Raw genomic sequence first — 19,330 nt, 5'->3', positions numbered from 1 at the left:
TGGGGGTGGAGCCTATCCCAGCAGCCTTCCCCCTGGACAGGTCACCAGTCCATGGCAGGGCCAACACATAGAGACAGACAACCATTGGCTCTCCCAGCCACGCCTACGGTCAATTTAGAGTCTGGATTAACCTGGTCCCTCTTGATGTCTTTGGACTGTGGAGGAAGCTGGAGTACCAGAGAGAACCCAGCAGGAACAGGGAGAACATGGAGACTCACCCAGAAAGACCCCGTGCTGCAGCCGGGGCTCCACCCACAACCTTCTTGCTGGGGGCCACAGGGAGGACCTCTGCTCCACCGGGCCACGGATTTTGACTCTCGAACTTCAGAAAGTGTGTCAGAGAAACACTTTAGGTGAGGAAATACGAGGGTAATATCCTGATGATATCCTCCATGAAATCTTTAAGCTCCTTTGGTTAAATCATCGCTATGGACAGAGTTTATCACATCCTCATCAATAAATATTACCGGCTGCTTCAATCATGTCACGCCGCTGCCAGGAATTCAGCCACTGCGGGCTTCAACTGCAGCCATTTCTGACCTTTAATTTTCCAAATTAAAAGTCTGCTGAATGAGCTTTTCATTTTCTCTGGCTGCACTGTTGCCATGGAGACAACAATCATCTCCTGCCATGACACTGAAGAAAACTGGATTATTACATTTACAGGAAACAGATAAAAAGTAACAACTGATTGCGACAAAGTGGACCTACGGAGTTAACTTAGGATGCAGAGCACCGCAGGGATGCTATTAGGATGCTATGCTATTAGTATTTCTGTGGTCCAAAAGAAGGTTAGCATGTAGTGCAACGGGAAGTTAGCATGTCAGGGATGAGATATTTTGAGGGCCAAACAGGAAGTCACTGTGTCAGGATGAGATATTTTTGTGGTCAAACAATTCATTGTCCAACAGAAAGTTGGCAAGCCGAGGACGAGCCTGAGACCACAACAGCAGTGACTGGTCCGCCCTGCGACGTCGCATTTCCTCCAGCGCATTTCCAGCAGTCTCCTCAGGTCCAGAGCTCTTTGAGTTTTAGATTTATTTGTGAAGTTGGACTGTTGTTCAAAGAGTTAGAACTTGAAAGTACACGTGTGGACAACACAACGGCCCCCGCTGCCACCTGGTGTTTCAGCAGTGCAACTGCAACCAACCTGCCAGACCACAGCAGAGGGATAAATATTTACGAGGTACTCGAGGGAATGTCTGAGCTGAGGATTTTCCTCCCGGAACAGTTGAGCCCTGGGAGAGAGTCTGATGTCAAACGGCGCCACTGATGTGACATGGAGTTTGACGAGCGGTCGCACCCTCGCGGTACATGAATTCACTGCTGGTTTCAGTCTGTGGTTTGTTCTCACACACAGGAACAAACTGTTGAGGGTGATTATGATGGTGATTCGTGCTGGAGGGGAAACGGCGCCATGCTGCTGCTACGATGTCTCACTGAACCTGACCAGGACTTTTCGTTCAAAATTTACTTTAAAACAAATCCTACAGAGAGAGAGCAAGACGTGATGCGGCGCTCGACCCAGTCGCTGGGGTCGGATCACTGATAACGAGAGTAACATCTCACATCAAACAGCCACTGTAAGCTGCCATCCCACAATGCACTAGGAGGCCGATTACTGTCAGGAGCCACCCTGTAACCTTTTCTCTTTGATAAGGAGGAGGTGTGCAGATCAAAGGAAGCGTGTCCTTTGTGCCGCCGCAGACGTTGTGAGCTGCTGCAGTTTTGTTCCTCCACTCTGATATTATTGTGCAAAAAGTAAAAAGGATCTTTTGTTGCGTTGTCAGCCGTCAGGTTTGATGTTGCTCCATGAGGGAGGAGTCTTACGTAAGAGCAACCCCAGCATGGAGCTGCAGCCGATTCAACGTCCTCGGACAGTTTATTAGAGGAAACTTCACACCAAATCAGAGTGGGAGCCTGTCCATCATCCGGTTTTGCTTTGCTGCAGTTTCTAAGTTCAGTTGCTTAACTCTGCAGGAAAGAAGCCAAACTATTCTGCTGCTTAACTCTGAACATCAGTGAGGAGAGAACAAATCAATGCGAGGAAATGTGAGTTAAATAACCTGATGTGATGTTATCAGGCGTCTCTTGACTGCTGTGAACAGAAGATATCACAGGCTAATTAATAAGTGTGACTGGCGGCTTCAATCATATCACGCTGGACCGCAGCTGCTGCCATTTACTCACTGACTGCAGGCTGCGGCTTGAACCTCGTCCTTTCAGCCTGTAATTGCCTCCATTAAAAGTCGGCTGAATGAGCTTTTAGCAGCTAATGTTTGCACCGGCGCCAGAGAAGTACAGACAAGTACTACTGGACGACTTTGACACTGGAGAAAAAGAAAACTTTTAAATGATCCCTCGCAAGTCTTTAAAAAAATATTTCTCAAGGTTTGGATTCACAAGACGACTTTCACAATCAAAACCGAGCCTGAGAGGACTGAGCGTGTACGACGCCAACAGGCTTCAGCAGGGTTTTTTCTGATGACTTAAAAATCCAGGGCTCATGAGAACACAAGAATGAGAGTTTGCAGAGTTAACATACGTGATATTTGGGTGAAGAGGTGGAGGAGTAGAGGTGGAGGAGTAGACGTGAGGAGACGCAGAGAGCCATACACTGCCTGGTAATGTCTGGAACGGTTCCAGGTGTATGAGGCTGGGTTGAGCTAGCATAGCAGTAGCACTGGACGTTAGCCAAACACTCCCAGCCACACTGCTAGCCAGGAGGCCCGGGGTTTGTTATCACGCTGCTGGACATCTATCTGATCACGCCTGGATGAACAGCTACCAGCAGATCATACGTGATCATACATGAACAGAAGAGAGGCCACGTCAACGTCACGGCTGGGTTGGGAGTCAAAAGCTGATCAGGAGCTCTGAAACATTGGTGAGCATTTTATAGTTTCACTCTCCAAAATCCAAACCCCACAAATGTGCTCTAGAATTTACTAATGTGAAATACTGTAGGAGGCCTGGTGGAGCAGTGGTCCTCACTGTGGCCCCCCAGCAAGAAGGTTGTGGGTGGAGCCCCAGCTGCAGCACGGGGTCTTTCTGGGTGAGTCTCCATGTTCTCCCTGTTCCTGCTGGGTTCTCTCTGGTACTCCAGCTTCCTCCACAGTCCAAAGACATCAAGAGGGACCAGGTTAATCCAGACTCTAAATTGACCGTAGGCGTGGCTGGGAGAGCCAATGGTTGTCTGTCTCTATGTGTTGGCCCTGCCATGGACTGGTGACCTGTCCAGGGGGAAGGCTGCTGGGATAGGCTCCACCCCCACCACCCTCAACAGGAGGAGAGGAGGAACATGGAGGGATGGATGGGTGGATGATGGATGGATGGATGAATGGATGATGATGGAGGGATGGATGGATGGATGAAATACTGTAATAACTGTAAAATGAGATGCAGCATCAAGCGATGGACTGGATGGAGAGCGGCTGGACCACGAGGAGACATCAGGTATCGTCACTCACCAACTGAGGGACGAACTGGTCCGAGGCCGTCGTGAGGTTCACCGCAAACACGTGATCCCTGGGGACACCAACAGTCAGATTCACTCTCCATCACCTTTACCGGGATCAATGGATCCGTTTCGTGGTTTCCAACCACCAGCTAATCATCTGTCAGCTGTCATAAGTTTACAGTTAAAACGTTTCAGCTGCAGGTCAAAATCCGTTGACTTCTGCTGTTATGAACTCATTATCTGCTCGTTTTATTTTGCTGTTGTCTCCGGTCTGATGAACCTTGTATTTACAAGGATTATTTCAGCATTGCCTGGATGAAACGACAGCTAGATGAGTCTGCTCTAATGTCAGAGACACTTCTGTATCTAACATTTGCTCTGTTTTTGTTTGCTGACATCAACACATCTGGTGAGAAAGTTCAAATTCACCTCCAAGCCCCGCCAAGTCCCTAAATCTCTCACAGGAGAGATTCATCCTCCTCTTTCTCCTCATCCACTTCCTCCAAACCTCTCCTCCACGCCGCTGTGGCCTGTTTGGTTATTTTGGCTTCCTGGTTATCATCAGCTGGACTGACGTGAAGCAGGCACAGCGACGTGGACGTGCGCTCACCTGGCAGTGATGTAGAGCATGTGGTTGATGCGCAACATCCTCTGGAAGTCCAGGCCCAGACGCAGTGTGTCGTTGTCCTGAAGCAAACCCTGAAAGCCTGGATACTGATACGACTCTGCGGCCAGAGGAGAGAGAATCCATCAGCTGTCAATCATCCTCAGGACATCAGGTCCAGAGCTGTTACCTCGGTGACATTTGCAGAAGTCAGAAACAAAACCCCCCAGAACTCAAGTATGGTGGCTGCCTGCAGCCATGATTGGTTCTGTCATAGTGACCTTTGACCTCCAGACTCTTCTCTCTTCCTCCTTGAATCTTAATGATGTTTGTGGAAAGGGAAGGGATAGATATCACACACGTGAGGTGAGAGTGACCTTTGACCTTCGGCCAAATCTGGCACTTTTGAGAACGAGAATGGAAAACTTGAAGCTTCGCCATCCAGCCAACAGCTGCGTGACCTTGTGGTGTTTTAGGAAGATCAGCAATCTACTCACCCTCCCAGCTGACCACGGTGATTGGCTCCAGGTCTTTGGGGAACGGCGTGGTCGTGGCAGCTTCAGACAGGAAACAGGAGGTGAGCAAGAGCAGCACAAGAGGCGGCTTCCATGGCGACAGCCAATCGGCAGGGGCCATTTTGCGGGAGAGAGAGGGGAGGAGGAGGGCGGGGTTAGGAGATATCAGAGCAGGTCATGGTGGGTGTCAGCTGTGAGGAGACAGGGAAGGAGACAGAGAAGGAGACACGTCAGACGTGGGACGGCGTGGGTTCCGTCCTGATGTTCTCTCTCACAAGGTCAGCGTCTCTGCCTGGAATGATACTTTTAAATGATGAGGGATTAGCTTAGCGATTAGCTCTGTCAGGTCAAAGAGCAAACTCAGCAATCAATTACAGGGATTAGCATTAGTTTAGTGTGGTTGTGTTGATGTTGACAGCCTCCACTAAAACACACCCGCATTAAATTGTTCTACCAGGAGAACACCAACCCAGAGAACTGCACGCCACACTTCGTCCGGAGGGATTAGGTTTAGTCGACGTCTTCTGTGAATAAACTTCTCATTAGTTCCAGAGGTGAGGAACTACAGTCCAACTTTCCTGTTTTTAGTGTCTTTAAGTCAAAGGGAACTAAGAACAAAAGTCTTTTTAAACTTGCAGTTCAGGTTCTTGGTCACATGGTTCAGCTACACGGCAGGATTTGCCAAAACAAAGTGAGGAGTTGAATTCTTTGTATTCTACATAAACAAATTATGACGTGTTGACACCAGCGCGTCCCCACCAGTTTCATCAGAGGATATCGTGACACCAACCTGGGAACTAAGATAAATGAGCGAGCTGCCATGAAGGGAGGCTCCATCTCCAAACATGAACTGATTCTCAAAAAGCATCAACATTTTGGTGAAACGGAGGGAGTTTTTTTCAAATGTCCAACATCTCTGCTGCGATTTTTCAACATGCATCAAAACGAGAGGATGAAAACCTGACTAGCGCTTCCTCTGCCTGTTCAGGGTTCACTGGCAGTTGTCCAAACCCACATAGAGCTGCATGAGCGCCATCTAGTGGCCTGGAGTCACGATGTTCACTTCTCAATATGTAGGGATGAAATTCAATCTGTTCATTCGATCACTTTTTTCTCTTCTGAAGATCAAACCAAGCGGCTGGCAGATCTCGCCGGGTTCACAGGTAATCCGCACTTCCTTCCCTCCTCGTGATGCGTCTCAAGGTCGCACCTGAACCGAATCTCACACGACTTCGATTCACCTGCATCAGTCCTGAATGTTGTGATGTCTGAAACCCTCCGATGTGTCCTGTGCTTTAAATTGCATTCGGGAAACGTGACGCGGCTGAGGACTTAATGAAGGCGTGTTCTCTCCGAGGCGAGCGGTGCGCCGGTTCGTGTCGCCGTCAGCTCGTCATCGTCTCGTCTCACTGGATGAGATCTGAAATCAGAGCTGCTTTTGGCTTCAAGGAGCAAATTAATGATTTCAGGAATAAAGCAGACACTGAAGAGGAGCAGCACATAAACGCCGGGATTCATCATCAGACTTTAGTGGCAAAATGTTCCAGGTTAACAAACTCCTTGAATCATGAAACAGGGTTCCTGACTGACTTCCTGTCTCTCACACTCTTGGTGAGGTGACGATGACGAGACGCAGAGGTTAACCCTCAAAGTTTCCCAGACGAGCAAAACTCTGTCACTCATCAGCTGGATGTCACAGTACCTCGTTATGAGTGCAGTATTCATCGTGTACTTCTGATGTGATATGAGGAATATCTACTGAGGCGAGGCGGCTGCAGGGTGGCGACATCTCGTCCTTTACTCAAACAGGAGCAGCAGGGGGCGCCCTGGTCACTGCCGCCACTGTCGCAGCTGCTGACGTCACACTGGCTTGGTTGATATTGGTTGATAAGTTTGTGGTCACGTTAACCGTAAGGCTGGCCACGGATTTGACAGAGATGACATTGTACACGTATGCAGGCGTCAGGTCATTTGTGGTGCGACCAGCTGGAACATTCCCTCGCCGCGCCCCTCACAGGCACGATGACCTCAGGAGTTTTGTTGTTGTTGTTAGCTTCAAGCTAACTAAACGTGGCTGGCTCTTCCTGCACTCTGGAGCCATGAAGAAGTTCTGCAGGAGGGAAAACCTCTTCCAAACTCAGGTCATGTGACTTGTGAGGCAATAAAACTCTTGTTTGTTTTAAATATCACTGTAAAAGTCATGAGGTTTCTACCCAACCGCAGCAATTTGGCTCATTTCATTTGTTTTGGTTACTTTTTATTCTTCTTTGTCCTGTGGTTTTTTTTCTGTTGCTCACCACAGAAAAGTGAGCTCAAGGTTGTTGTCCTCAGGACAAATCCGTCCGTCCGTCCGTCCGTCTGGTTTGTGGCGCCTCGTGGGACGATGAGACCACCGTGTTTACTGAGACAAGCGATTATTTCTGCAGTTTTCTCCTTTAAAAACAGAATTACTGAGTACAAATTATTATTGATGTTTCCCTTCACAGCAGTAAACACACCAGTGTGTGTGTGTGTGTGTTTGAGAGAGAGAGAGAGAGAGAGAGAGAGAGAGAGAGAGAGAGGGACCGCTCTTAGCGCTCATGTTGTCCTCCTCCACTCACACCTCTGTAATGGAACAGAGGAGAGTGTTAACATGAGTTAGAGTGGCCTCTTCCTCGTCCTCCTCTTCCTCCTCCTCTTCCTCCTCCTCACTACGCTGCCACGGCTTCTGAAAATGATGGCGAGGAGGAGGAGGAGGATGTTGCTAGTGATGTTCTAGTGTATGATGAGGGGAGGGATTAACAATAAAGCATTGATGCTGAGGATGATAAGTCATTGTTCTCGTTCAAAGACAAAGAGGAGGAGGGGGAGGAGGATATTTAAAAATGTCAGCAAAGATAAACGAAGAAGCGAATCATCAAAGAGAGGGAGGAGGAGATGAAGCATGAAAACAGGGTTTTTATTCTGGGCTGTCAGTCTGTGGCATCACTGCAGAGTCACATGTCAACAAGTCAACTTGAGTCCTGAACAAACACCTTGACGAGAACACTCGACTCTAATGAGGCCGTTTACAGACGCTTCCTGTCACTTTCCCGCCGTCTCTCAAGTTATTTTGGGTTTTTGTTGCGTCTCCTCTGCCTCCACGTTTGGCTTCACCTCCGTCAGTCTGTCAAACCTCTTTGTCACCAGCTTCTTCAAGGGTCTCTTGAGGTTTCCTCAGATTTAATCTTTTTTATTTTGATATGAAGCTGGATTTTCTGTCTCTGGGTGGAGAACCTGAATGCAGCACAATCCCCGACTCATTTAGATAATTGCTACATCTTGTTCTCCTCGTCATCACGGCATGTTTCTGCTGCCTGAACATGATCTTGCTGCCGCCGGGGACGATGTGTCATTTATACGGTGGGACTAATCCTTCAGATGAAGCTCAAACAGGAAGTTGACTCTTCCCCGCCTCCCTGAGGAGGCTTGGCTGATTTATACGATATCAGATTCCATCATGACTCTGATCTGGTTGAGCTGCTTGAGCGTCTGATCGATTACACGTTTACTGCAGAGTTAATCAATATTCCACTGGTTTCAGTGGGAATTAAGACGCTCAGCCCAACACATTTAACCCTTCGCCGCCTGCATCGTGTCAAACCTTCAAACCCTCCTGATACGATGAAAACCTGACTTAAAGATGTTCCATCAGTGTTCCATCAGAGCAGAACGTCTCTTTAATGTCATAAAACATCACAGGTCTACGGAGGGGCAGAACCTCCCCCAACAGCTTCCAGCAGCAGGTTACGATGAAGCTACAGACCCGTTCCACCTCGTCCTTGGTTCCTCAGCCAGGTTTCCATCACAACTGTTTGAGTTCTGCTGACAGTTTCGTCCTCTGTCGTAGTTGAGGCGCCGCTAGCTTCATGCTAAATGTTCGTGACTGGCTCTTTTCTGCATTCTGGAGTCCGACTGTTTGAACATCACGGCTCATCCAAGTTGTTTGGCTGTTGTTCTTTGGCGGAGCTGAGCGGTGACCTTCTGCCCTCACTGATGCGCCACACAACATAGCCACCAACCGCTGGCTAACAACTGCCCACTCACACTGGAACTCTGTTTAAGTTCCTGACATTTCCTCCTCCCGCTTCAGCTCCTGATCTGCTCATGTTCATGCGGTTTCTGCTTTTATAGACATACTTTTAGTGCTTCTGCATGTTTTTCTCTCAAAGTTTTAAATGGCCTGCAGATGAAAAGGAACGTGTGGTTAAATCTGCCGCCAGCTGCTCGTGAGGGTGAACTTAGACTGAAGCCAGTGACCTTCACCACTTCTTATCCTTCCCTCCATCTTCACGCATGCTTTTAATGTCTGACCGTGTGCAGGGCGTCACCTACAAAGCTAGGCCTCATGATAATTGGGGAATATTAATACAATTTTCAAAACCATATTTTTTGGTGAGACTTAGAAACTTTAACCTGATTGTCCTCTCACTGCATTCCAAACATGGACCACCTGCCCCCCCCCCCCCCCCCCCCAGGCTATAAAAGGACCACAGCAGTGATTTGCCTTCACGCCACTGAACTTAATCACTTTACCGCTCATCAGCTTCTTCATAAACACCTCCACTGAGCTGCTGTGACCTCACTGACATCAATCTCATTAAAACCTCAAAGTCCCCGTGACATTCTCACAATAACGCTTCATTTACGCCAGCGGGATGTAATCCGCTGGCCGCTCAATGCCATCAACCAGTTGGGATTCAAATTATCTGACAAAAAGAGGAGTATCCAGTATCTGCATTAACGCGCCAGCAGCGATATTTCTGTCGGGCTAATAGAGGAGAACACAGCCGAGTCTAAAGCTTTAATCTCCTTCTGCTTTGAACCTCTTCAAACAAAAACTGTAGGGCTGCCCCCAGAAATATTGTGGCTGTGCTCAGTCAGGAAGCCCCCGAGTCAACCGAGATTCTTCAAGGCGAGCTCAGAGTGTTGCCTCAGGAGCACAGGACAGGAGTACTGCTACTACTGTTGTACCTTGACTGTTTATGCACAGGTGTAGTATCTCGCTCAGATGTGTCCTGCAGTCGCTAAACATGATTTACCACAATTCATTTACAAAAAAAACAAAATGGAACTGAGACGGTTCACGTTGCTAGCAGAGACCGCTAGCAGAGACCGCTAGCATTAGCTTGTTTCACTGCTAGCTGCAGCAGCCCTGAGTCCTTAGTCTTGTTATTATTACCTGTAACCAGAGAACAGTCGCATGCGCGTGCGCGCGTGTGTGTGTGTGTGTGTGAGTGAGAGACAGAACCATGACAATTCCTCAACAGTCAAACAATCATATTCAACAGCCAACTTCTGTCGCCACGAAGGATCCAAACTGACAAGTGATCACAAATACCAGCTATTAATGAAAGCTATTGATCCGCCTGTAAACAGAGGCGACGCTGCGAACTGTGAGGGCGCAGAGCAAGTTTCCTCAACAAGTTTTGGCCTCACAACTATGGATAACACAAATGTGTGTGCCATCCTTGAACGGCGCTCCAAGTGTCAGACTGAGAAAGTGGCAGCAATCTTCATCCTGACAAGCAATCCACCACCTACTCCCACCGTGCAAGTGTGTGTGTGTGTGTGTGTGTGTGTGTGTGTGTGCCTGTGCGTGTGTCTGTGCGTGCCTGTGCGTGTGTCTGTGTGTGTGTGTGTGTGCGTGTGTGTGCCTGTGCGTGTGTGTGTGTGTGCCTGTGCGTGTGTCTGTGTGTGCCTGTGCGTGTGTGTGTGTGTGTGTGTGCGTGTGTGTGCCTGTGCGTGTGTCTGAGCTTGCCTGTGTGTATGTGTGCCTGTGTGTGTGTGCGTGTGTGTGTGTGTACGTGTGCCTGTGCGTGCGTGTGTGTGTGTGTGTGTGAGTGACTCTCACAGAGAGAAAAAAACCCAGACAATGAAGGAAATGAAGTGAAGAAAGAGAAGCGTGGCGACACACTTGGAGCTCCTTCTCTCGCCCCGGGCCTCGTTTCGTGGAAGTTTACAGTATTAATGACAAAACTATCGAGCAAACACTAAATTAATCCCGGCTGTAATCAATCTGCCCGCTCAGACTTGGTGGCACGACGACATGCTTCCAAACTCGGTGAAATCCTGATTTCATGCAGCAGAAATCTGCTCTTTGTGTTTCCTCTGGTTGGATCACGGCGGAGAGGAGAGGACGCTCGCCAACTAATTCTGGCTTCAGCTCCCAGCCGCATCCACGGATTCTCACAGACTCTTCAAGGCTGAACTCAATCGATTACCCTCACCCTTCCGGTTCTGGTTCTGTTCGCCTGATGAACGCTGATCTTACATCCAAATGTGCTGGAAGTTTTTGAGAGATATCACACCAACATTTCATGAGGAGACATCAGTCCAGCACCAAGTCCAGGACTCAACATGACAGAGTCCCGTCGTCCTGTAGACCCACACCCGCAGAGACCCAGGATGAGTCAGCAAGACTACTAATAGTAGTACTAGTACTACTATTAGTAGTCCTATCAACCAGCTTTACTTGACGTGGGAGTGTCAAAGAGTCAAATATCATCACCAACAACCAGGATTATTATCATTCCAGCTGATCCACCACCACTTCAGGTCCACAACAAACAGCAGATGTGTCTGGTTCTGACCCGCGGGAGCCCACAGACGGACAACATCAACAAAGGGTAACAAGCATGTTCCTCCTCTCCTCTAATTTCTACTTCCTCCTTCACTCATTCCTCCCAAACTCTCCTCCTCATCTTCCTTTATTTTATTTGTTCATCCCTCTTTTCATTTCTCCTTTGTCTTCACGTTTTCTTCTTTCCTTTGTCGTTCCAGCCTCCAAACACATTGCCTTGTTTTTCATTTTTTTAAATTTCTCTCTATTGTTTAAGAGGTAATCTTCCTCTTCATCATTCCTTCCCTCCGTCTCCTCCTTCTCTCCCCTTTCACATTCCTTCATTCCTTTCTTACACCCTCACCTCTCTCTTTCTTTAATCCCTTTTTTAAATTCCTCCCTCATCCTCAAAGGTCACTTTCCCAGCTCAGCAACATCCCATCATCTGGTTACCACGGCAACAGCTGCGGCTCCCGTTATCGCGGCTCCCTCTGATGTCACCTTCGCCGGCTCAAAAACAACCTCCCGACAAACTCTTTATCCAGACTCTAACAAGATGCTTTTATTGTGAAAAATCACATGACGCGAAGTTGAGATTCTGACTGATGAAACCTGCAGCTGTGACTGGCAGCAGGTGTGTGACCTCTGACCTCACACACACACACACACAAAACACACACACACGCTGTGGATCGATGGACTACGGCTGCCCGACAGTCCCGCCTGCCCTGAAGGACACGCCTGGAGTGTGTGTGTGATGATTTATCTCTCACACACTGACCTTCCTGTCTTAGCGCTGAAGACAGCATGTTACTGAAATATTATAAAAATATCAGCTTTACTCAACGGTCCTGCATGTGGACGACTGAGTTGCGTCTCATTTTCCTAAAAAGGAACAACAAAACAGAGAAAACTCCTAGCTTGAGAGTCGTCAGGCACCAAGAGTAAAACGTTACTTACAGCCTAGAATGTGCTGTGCCGGGCGCCTCCAGCCAGTCAGGTGACAGGAAGTGCTCGCTGTGGACCAGGAAGTGGAGAGGAGGTCAGGAGGTGGGGGTGGACCCCCTCAGACGTCCTGCAAGGACACAAACCAGCGGAGACATGGTGACTAGAACGTCAACATCATCCTGTCAAACCTTCAGCTTCACACTGATTCCACACGTTCCTCGTTCTAATTCCAACTGAGAACATCAGAACACGAGCGGCACGCATCCAAACCTCCCTCCAGAGAGAAGAGAGACGAGGTTCTGCTGGTTTCATCCTCAACACTTTCATAACGTATGTGAAGTTCTTCTCTGATGGGAACAGCAGTAGAACTCTCCAGTCTTGGCTGGTGGAGGTTCTAACGAGCTTTAATCTAACGAGGTTGCTGCAGGAGCTCATTTCTGGGGGGTTCCATCTACTACCATCAGAACGCACAGACGATATTAAATCTCCTGGATTTGTCAGCGCTGAGGTTTGAAGGCGCCGTCTCCGGAGGCGTCGCGTGACATCTGATGGCTGTCATCCAGATCCACCCAAGTCTCATCAGCTGTTCTTCGGCCTGCAGCCTGTCTGCGGCGCCGACTTCATTCGTGAGAAGGCTGCTGCCACGCCAGCGTGAACGACAGAGGAACTGAACACGCCGCTTCCTTCCTTCCCTCCCTCCTCGCTGGCTCTTTCATGCGCGAGAGCGTTCATCTCTTCTTAACGAAGCCCAACTCACTCGTTAGAAAGGACATTTCGCACAGGCTGACCTCTCCGAAGATAACGGACGCCGTTAAAGCCAAAGGTGTCCAATTAAGGTTCGACCTCCCTAACGAGGTCACACAGAGGAGGATCATGGGAGAACGCAGCACAGCAGCGAGGCTCACAGGTTCAAGGATGATACACAACACGTCAGCGTCCCTAATCAATGCTGGCGTCTGTTTCAGTGTTTCAGGTTCATCCACGAGCCCATGAAGCTTCGGCAAAAGATGTGAAGTGAAAGAAATCATGCCAGAGAAATGATGCTGGCCTGTAAAATGTCCTCAACTGTTTGCCGTAGCTTTGATATTTCTGCTTTATTGTGGTGTACGAGCTAATTCTTCTGATTTTAGAGCAGTACTTCACCCCTAAAGAGTATTCTGCCTCTCAAGTACTCAGGAACAGGAGTCTTGATCTGACCCCACCCCTGCATCACTTCTTTTTGAGTCCAGAATGTAGGAAGTCATGCATAGCATAGCATCCAAATGTGCTGGAAGTTTTTGTGAGATATCACACCAACGTTTCATGAGGAGACATCAGTCCAGCACCAAGTCCAGGACTCAACGTGACAGAGTCCCGTCGTCCTGCAGACCCACACAGCCGCATAGCTTGAAGCTAACAGAGCTAAAGGGTCCAAACCCTGGAGGTCATTCTGTCCCCCGCCGTACGAGCAGTAACCCAGGAACACTTTGAATGAGATGAAAATGACCTAGCAGGCGTGTGGCTGGGTGCTGCGGGTGAGCGCGAGCCAACTGGTTCACACGCCAGACCAGACGAGTCAAAGTCCGATTTTACAGTCAGATTCCATGATTGGCTGAGAGAGGTGGATGGTTTCCATAGATACCATGATGGTTTTCCATGTTTATCCCTCTGGTAGAATGTCATGTGGTCAGCTTCAGCATTTTAAACCTCCCAATAACACATCTGACCCCCCCCCCCCACACACACACACACACACACACACACACACACACACACACACACTAATCCCACGTTTTCAAAGGTTAATCTTCCGCTCCAGTCCCGTCTCTGCTGTTACGGTTTTATTCTCCATTTCAGTCGACAGTCTTTTCTGTCGTCTGCTGAGTCGAAGCGTCTCCTTCACTCACGCCTCCATCAATCCGACTCCTTCAACACTCTAATAATCTGCCAAATCTGATGAGAGCTCACATTTCCTGCAGCAGCAGGTCAGGACACAGATTAACTCCGACTCTGACGCGTCTGAACTGAGCTCTGAAGGTTCAGTTACTGATCTGATACGAGGGAAAGTTCAACAGCAGAATGTGACTCCTGATGAAGAAGCGCGGCGTTGAAGTCTCGTCCTGCTCCTGAACCCACGTTTGCTTTTGTCTTTGTTCACATTTCAGTGACCGTCGTTTCCTCGCGAATGACGTCTTCTGACCGCCACCCATCCAGTATTCCTCAGCTGTTGTGGCCTCCCGGTCACCTGAAGGCCGAACGTCTCTTTCCTGCATCCATTCAACTGTCCAGCTGACATGGATGTCTGAGCTCTACTGAGCACGCTCCATCAGGAGAGCTGGCTACTTCCTGTGAGCCCTCTGCTAACGTGAAGGCAGATAAATCCTCCCATCATCATCCAGCTCTTCCTGACTTCTCAAATCTCATCAGACCAAATGGATCAATGATTGTGATCCAATCAGTGACAAACTGTTCAAGATCAATACAGGATCAATAATCCCGTCCGTCCCACCACAGATGAAGAGTGAACCCACAAAGGCTGATATAGAATCTGCCAGACCCCTGCTGACCGTCCCCGCCACTTTCTGTCTCCCTGTCACCATGGCAACCAGCCAGGTTAACAAGGTGGTGAGGTCAGGAATTCATGAAGCTGCTGGTGAGCGGTCCGGTCTTCCTGGTCTCTGACATTCACGGCTGCTCTCAGCGTCTTCATGGTTCCAACACCTCTCTTCTTCTCTCCCTCCTCCTCCCCCTCCTTCTCTTTTATTCCTCTTTCCCATCCCGGTTTGTTAAATATTTGGATTTCGATTCTAATCTTCTTTTTAAGCCTTTGTTATCTCTTCAATTACAGATTCCTCGTCTTCTCATCAACGCATCGACTCTTCCTGTTTACTTCGATTCCTTCCCTCCTGATGAAAGGCTCATCTCGTCTTATCTCATCTTCTAATTCATTAAACCATCCGTCTCTCCTTTCATTTTGTGGAATCCATCCACATCTCTGTCTTCTCTGGACTTCATCACTCTTTGTCTCATTAGCGCTGCCGGCTAATGAACATCCTGGATCTCTCCTCATCCGTCTTCTCTTTATTTCCGTCCTTTGTCTCCATCCTCGTCTCCACTTGCTTCGTGTCTTCTCTCCATCACTCTTCTCTCGTTTCATCCTCCTCCGTCCGTGCTGCTCTCCATCCAGCTGTCAAACTCCCTTTTCATTCTAGTTCTGATTCACTTTCAGTTACTTTTAATCTTTCAAGGGTCCAATTTCTTTGTGCCAATAGGAAGCCCAAACATTCTTGTTCAAATACTTCACGTGGACACCGAGGGAAACGCGTCTCTGGCTGAGCTGACTTGATGGACCGGAGAGTTGATTTATTGTGTTTGCCTAAAACCGGATCTTAAAAGCGCATGTAAACATGCTAGCAGCTGATTATGCAGTTGAGGGTTGATTACTTTGGCCTGTTTACACTGCACTTGCTCCCATCAGCCTGGCGATCCGCAAGCGTTCCTCAGGTGTTTAACCCGGAAGGTGACCAGGGAGCAGACAGGCAGGAAGCATCACGGTGAGTGAAACTACGAGGAAAACACGAGGAGACAAACTTGATGATGTCTCAGCTCCAGCAGTTGTCCATTTCTTCCTCAGCAGATTTCATGTCGGTTGTTTGCTCGTGATGCAAAAGGTGAAGAGGCAGACGGCCAAATAAATGACCTCACTGAGCTGTAACCATGGCAACGACTGCACGAGTGCATGTGACATGTCTTATAGCTAATATCCAATCAATGAGCTGGACAGCCTCAAGGATCCAGATCACCAGTGACATCACCTGTGACATCATCCATGACATAACTTGGCCATCACGTCTTCCATGTCATAAAATCTCTCCTTGTACTTACTGTATATTCAGTCGATGAGAGACGCTCCTGACCAACACACAACACTGGTGGTCACATGACCTCCCTGGGGGAGGTGATCATGTGACCACCAAGTCTCACCAACAACAAACAATATCTGCTTAACTGACGTTCCTAGCTTGAGGTCAAAGGTCAAAACTGAGTCACAAACAGAGTCTAGGTCTTCTCTCTGCAGCCTGAGGTCAGTGGTTCAAGGTCAGAGAGGTCGTCTGCTTTAAAAGCAGCTTAGCCACCAGTGGAGCGCGGTGAAGCACACAGCCGTCCACAGGATTGGCCAGCAGCCCAGGATGATGCTGCGCCCTGATTGGTGGAGAGGGAGGGACCTGATCCAAGCTCAAAACTCGATTCACCACGGGGAGACAGATGGTCGGGGGGGGGCAGAGCCATGTGATGCATGCTGGGAGGATTTGGGTTGTTTCAGGGTGTCAAACATGTCTGGATGGCGGGATTCAGGGAACCCTGGATCCATCTGAGGGATCCCAGGCTCAGCATCGAAGCACACAAACCAGTCCCAGAACAGGAAGTGATGAGGATGCAGAGACCTCCCACTGGGTGATGCGCTCTTAAACAAACGCCTCTCAGAGTAGTCGCTGATCTTCCAGCAACTAATACAAGATGTTTCCCTCAATTCGGGATTCATCCAGAAGTCACTCCTCTGGAGATGGCGAGGGATCGGGCTGGCAGACCCTCGTCATCGTCTGGCTCTGGCATCACTTCCTGTTTCTGATCGATAACAGAGACGAGCCGCTAACAGCCCGGCCACCGGCGGCTCCAAATCTCTTCTAAAGCCTCTGATTTGAGCTCCTCCGGCAGGACTGAACTGTAGCAGCCATCTGCTCGTCACTGACAGGTCGCCACGCCCAGAGACCCGAGTCAGGTGGTTTAAGAGGTTCACGATCGGCGTTTGGATGTCATGATTATAGAAAATGATCATTTCAGTTGGGTTTATTATCAATTTCACTGAATAGGATATCCAAATATCTTCATACGTCTATGTACATGTATATGTAGTATTTAAAACATAAATATATTTTCTCCATTGTTTACTTCTTTATCATTGGTGCATCTATGAAGTATATCACTTGTATTCAACATAGAAGTATTCATAAATTAGCGTACTTTATTTTTCCTTTGTGCCTGGCGCTCCTACGTCTCTCAGACGACTGCAGTGAAATTAAAACGCCTCCACTTCTGTTTTATATCTTTTATTTTAATAATTTTTAATTTTATTTCTTTACATTTAGGCGAAGTTTTAATTGTCTATTACACTCAACGCCATCACGCTAAATACGAGAGCAAAGAGGAGTGAGATCATAACGACGTGATGGGATCATGTGACTGGATGCTGAGGCGTTCTCAGTACTGCCTCCTCCTCCCAGTTACCTATGAAGTATCTCAGTGTCGTATTTAAGTGAAGTACTTGAGCTGAGACATTCCAGTTACATCCCACTGCTGGATTACATGAACATGGAACTTTCAGCATAACTGGTCGCGTTGGAAATGATATAAAAGATTAGAAGGATTAGAAATGATGGGATTACACTGGACTCACACTCACCAGATTAGGTGTGTGTGTGTGTGTGTGTGTGTGTGTGTGTGTGTGTGTGTGTGTGTGTGTGTGTGTGTCTGTGAATAAATTTCTACTTTAGCCTTCTGCTACACGGTAATACGATTTCTTGTGTGCGTGTGTGTTATGATTGCGCACTTCAAGGTCGGGCAGACAGATGAACTCTAGATGGAGACACTTCAGCTGCATTCAGTCGACTCAATACGACCAGACTGATGAGGTCAGGTGAAGAACTGAGCAGAGAGACGAGCCCTGCGAGAGGAGACACCAGTCTGGCAGAGGTTGCCAGGTGTCGTCATGGCGATGTTGCACAATATTCCTCGGAGGAGACGGACGCAGCATCAGCCTGAAAGAAGTTGAAGCCAGCAGAAGGCAGACGTGGTGTCACAGTCAGCAGCATCTGTAAGGGTGTCGCTGGGAATACTGGGAGAGCCACTGGGAGAGCCCAGATCTACCTGCTCAATTCACTGTGATAAATAAAGTCTACACACACACACACACACACACCAACACCAACATTAAGTCTCCATAAGAAAAAACTGCGTTTTAAAGGTTGCTTGTTTGTCCATAAATCTCAAAAAATCTGAAGTTGTGAGCGGCCGTCACTCAGCCTGGAGACACTCACGTCGTCTCCTCTGCCGCTCGCAGTCGAGCCCGTTAGCATCGTCCGATCCCTGTCACCGAGTCCTGATGGTGATGTTACACACGCTGACACGACCACGTCCACCGGGACACAGCAGTGATGCGTCCCTCTCCTCACTCTGGGAGGAGATTTGGCTTCATGCTGCTTTCAGCCAAACTACCAGGAGACCTGGCAGCCGGTGCCGGGATCTTTATGAGAACATCAAACGTGCAAAGCATTCTTATTGTGAGAGAAATGATGCTTATTGAAATCATGGAAGTTACAATTATTGGTTTTAGTTCAAGTCTGATTTTAAAGCGAGTTTAATGAGGCTTGATCTGCTCGTCTGGTTCTCCTTCAGTAGCGTGTCAGGACACTAAAATACAAATATATTTGCAAGGAATCGTGGTCACCATGATGCTCGGTTCCTGCAACAGATTTTTAGTGCCATTAAAACTCTGACAGCAGAAGTCGACATTAACGCCACCAAACAGAGAACCTGAGTAATGAATTCTAACCAATTAGGACAAAAAAAGATGTTTTGACCCGCTAATGAGACTCTGAATCCTCACTCACACACACACACACACACACACACACACACACACACACACACACCTCGCAGTCTCTGGGATGCTGGTTTCCACGGTGATTCTTCTCCTAGACAATTACAAAGGCGCCCAGTGGAAGAGACGGGTTATTCTTAACCTCCGCGCGATCGTGACAGACCAACACACCAACGCCTCACACAACGCCATTCTTTACGTCTGGGTTCTTATGGGTGATGATGTCACTCTGTAGGTCAACCTACACAAACAGTCACGTACTGCCCTCCCTGCTCTTTCTGCTCCCAAACATGCTGGAGTAAAAGTCGGAGACCATGAAGGATGTAGCGTCTGCTGGAGCGCCACTGGTGAAGGCTCCACATGTCAGTGACATCACTAATGTCTGTAGGACGTCGCCGGTGAGAGGAAACGTGTTGCTGCTGTCAGCTGGAACCGACAAACTGAGACATTCATTCATTCATTCATCGTCTTCCGCTTATTCCTTTCTATGAAGGGTCGCAGGGGGTGGAGCCTATCCCAGCGTCTACGGGCGAGAGGCGGGGTTTACCCTGGACAGGTCGCCAGTCCATGGCAGGGCCAACACATA

General features: G+C 48.5%; 1 protein-coding gene across 4 annotated transcripts in view; it reads right to left on the bottom strand.

Moving 5' to 3' along the window:
- The window catches only part of LOC147240249 (semaphorin-6C-like), a 112,646-nt gene that overhangs the window by 51,790 nt on the left and 41,526 nt on the right, over positions 1-19,330 (bottom strand). For all 4 annotated transcript variants that reach the window (XM_086193319.1, XM_086193320.1, XM_086193318.1 and 1 more), the window contains 4 exons: positions 12,120-12,234; positions 4,562-4,770; positions 4,071-4,185; positions 3,471-3,528 (listed from right to left, as the gene is read on the bottom strand). In XM_086193319.1, the coding sequence (XP_086049445.1) occupies positions 3,471-3,528; positions 4,071-4,185; positions 4,562-4,700 (312 nt within the window). In that variant the 5' untranslated portion in view covers positions 4,701-4,770; positions 12,120-12,234. The remainder of the gene's footprint in view (positions 1-3,470; positions 3,529-4,070; positions 4,186-4,561; positions 4,771-12,119; positions 12,235-19,330) is intronic.

Source organism: Aulostomus chinensis, chromosome 22, assembly GCF_037954235.1.
Source record: "Aulostomus chinensis isolate RoL2024-O1b breed Wild chromosome 22, RoL_Achi_v1.0, whole genome shotgun sequence".
NCBI lineage: Eukaryota > Metazoa > Chordata > Actinopteri > Syngnathiformes > Aulostomidae > Aulostomus > Aulostomus chinensis.
This window is presented reverse-complemented; position numbering and strand designations above follow the sequence as displayed.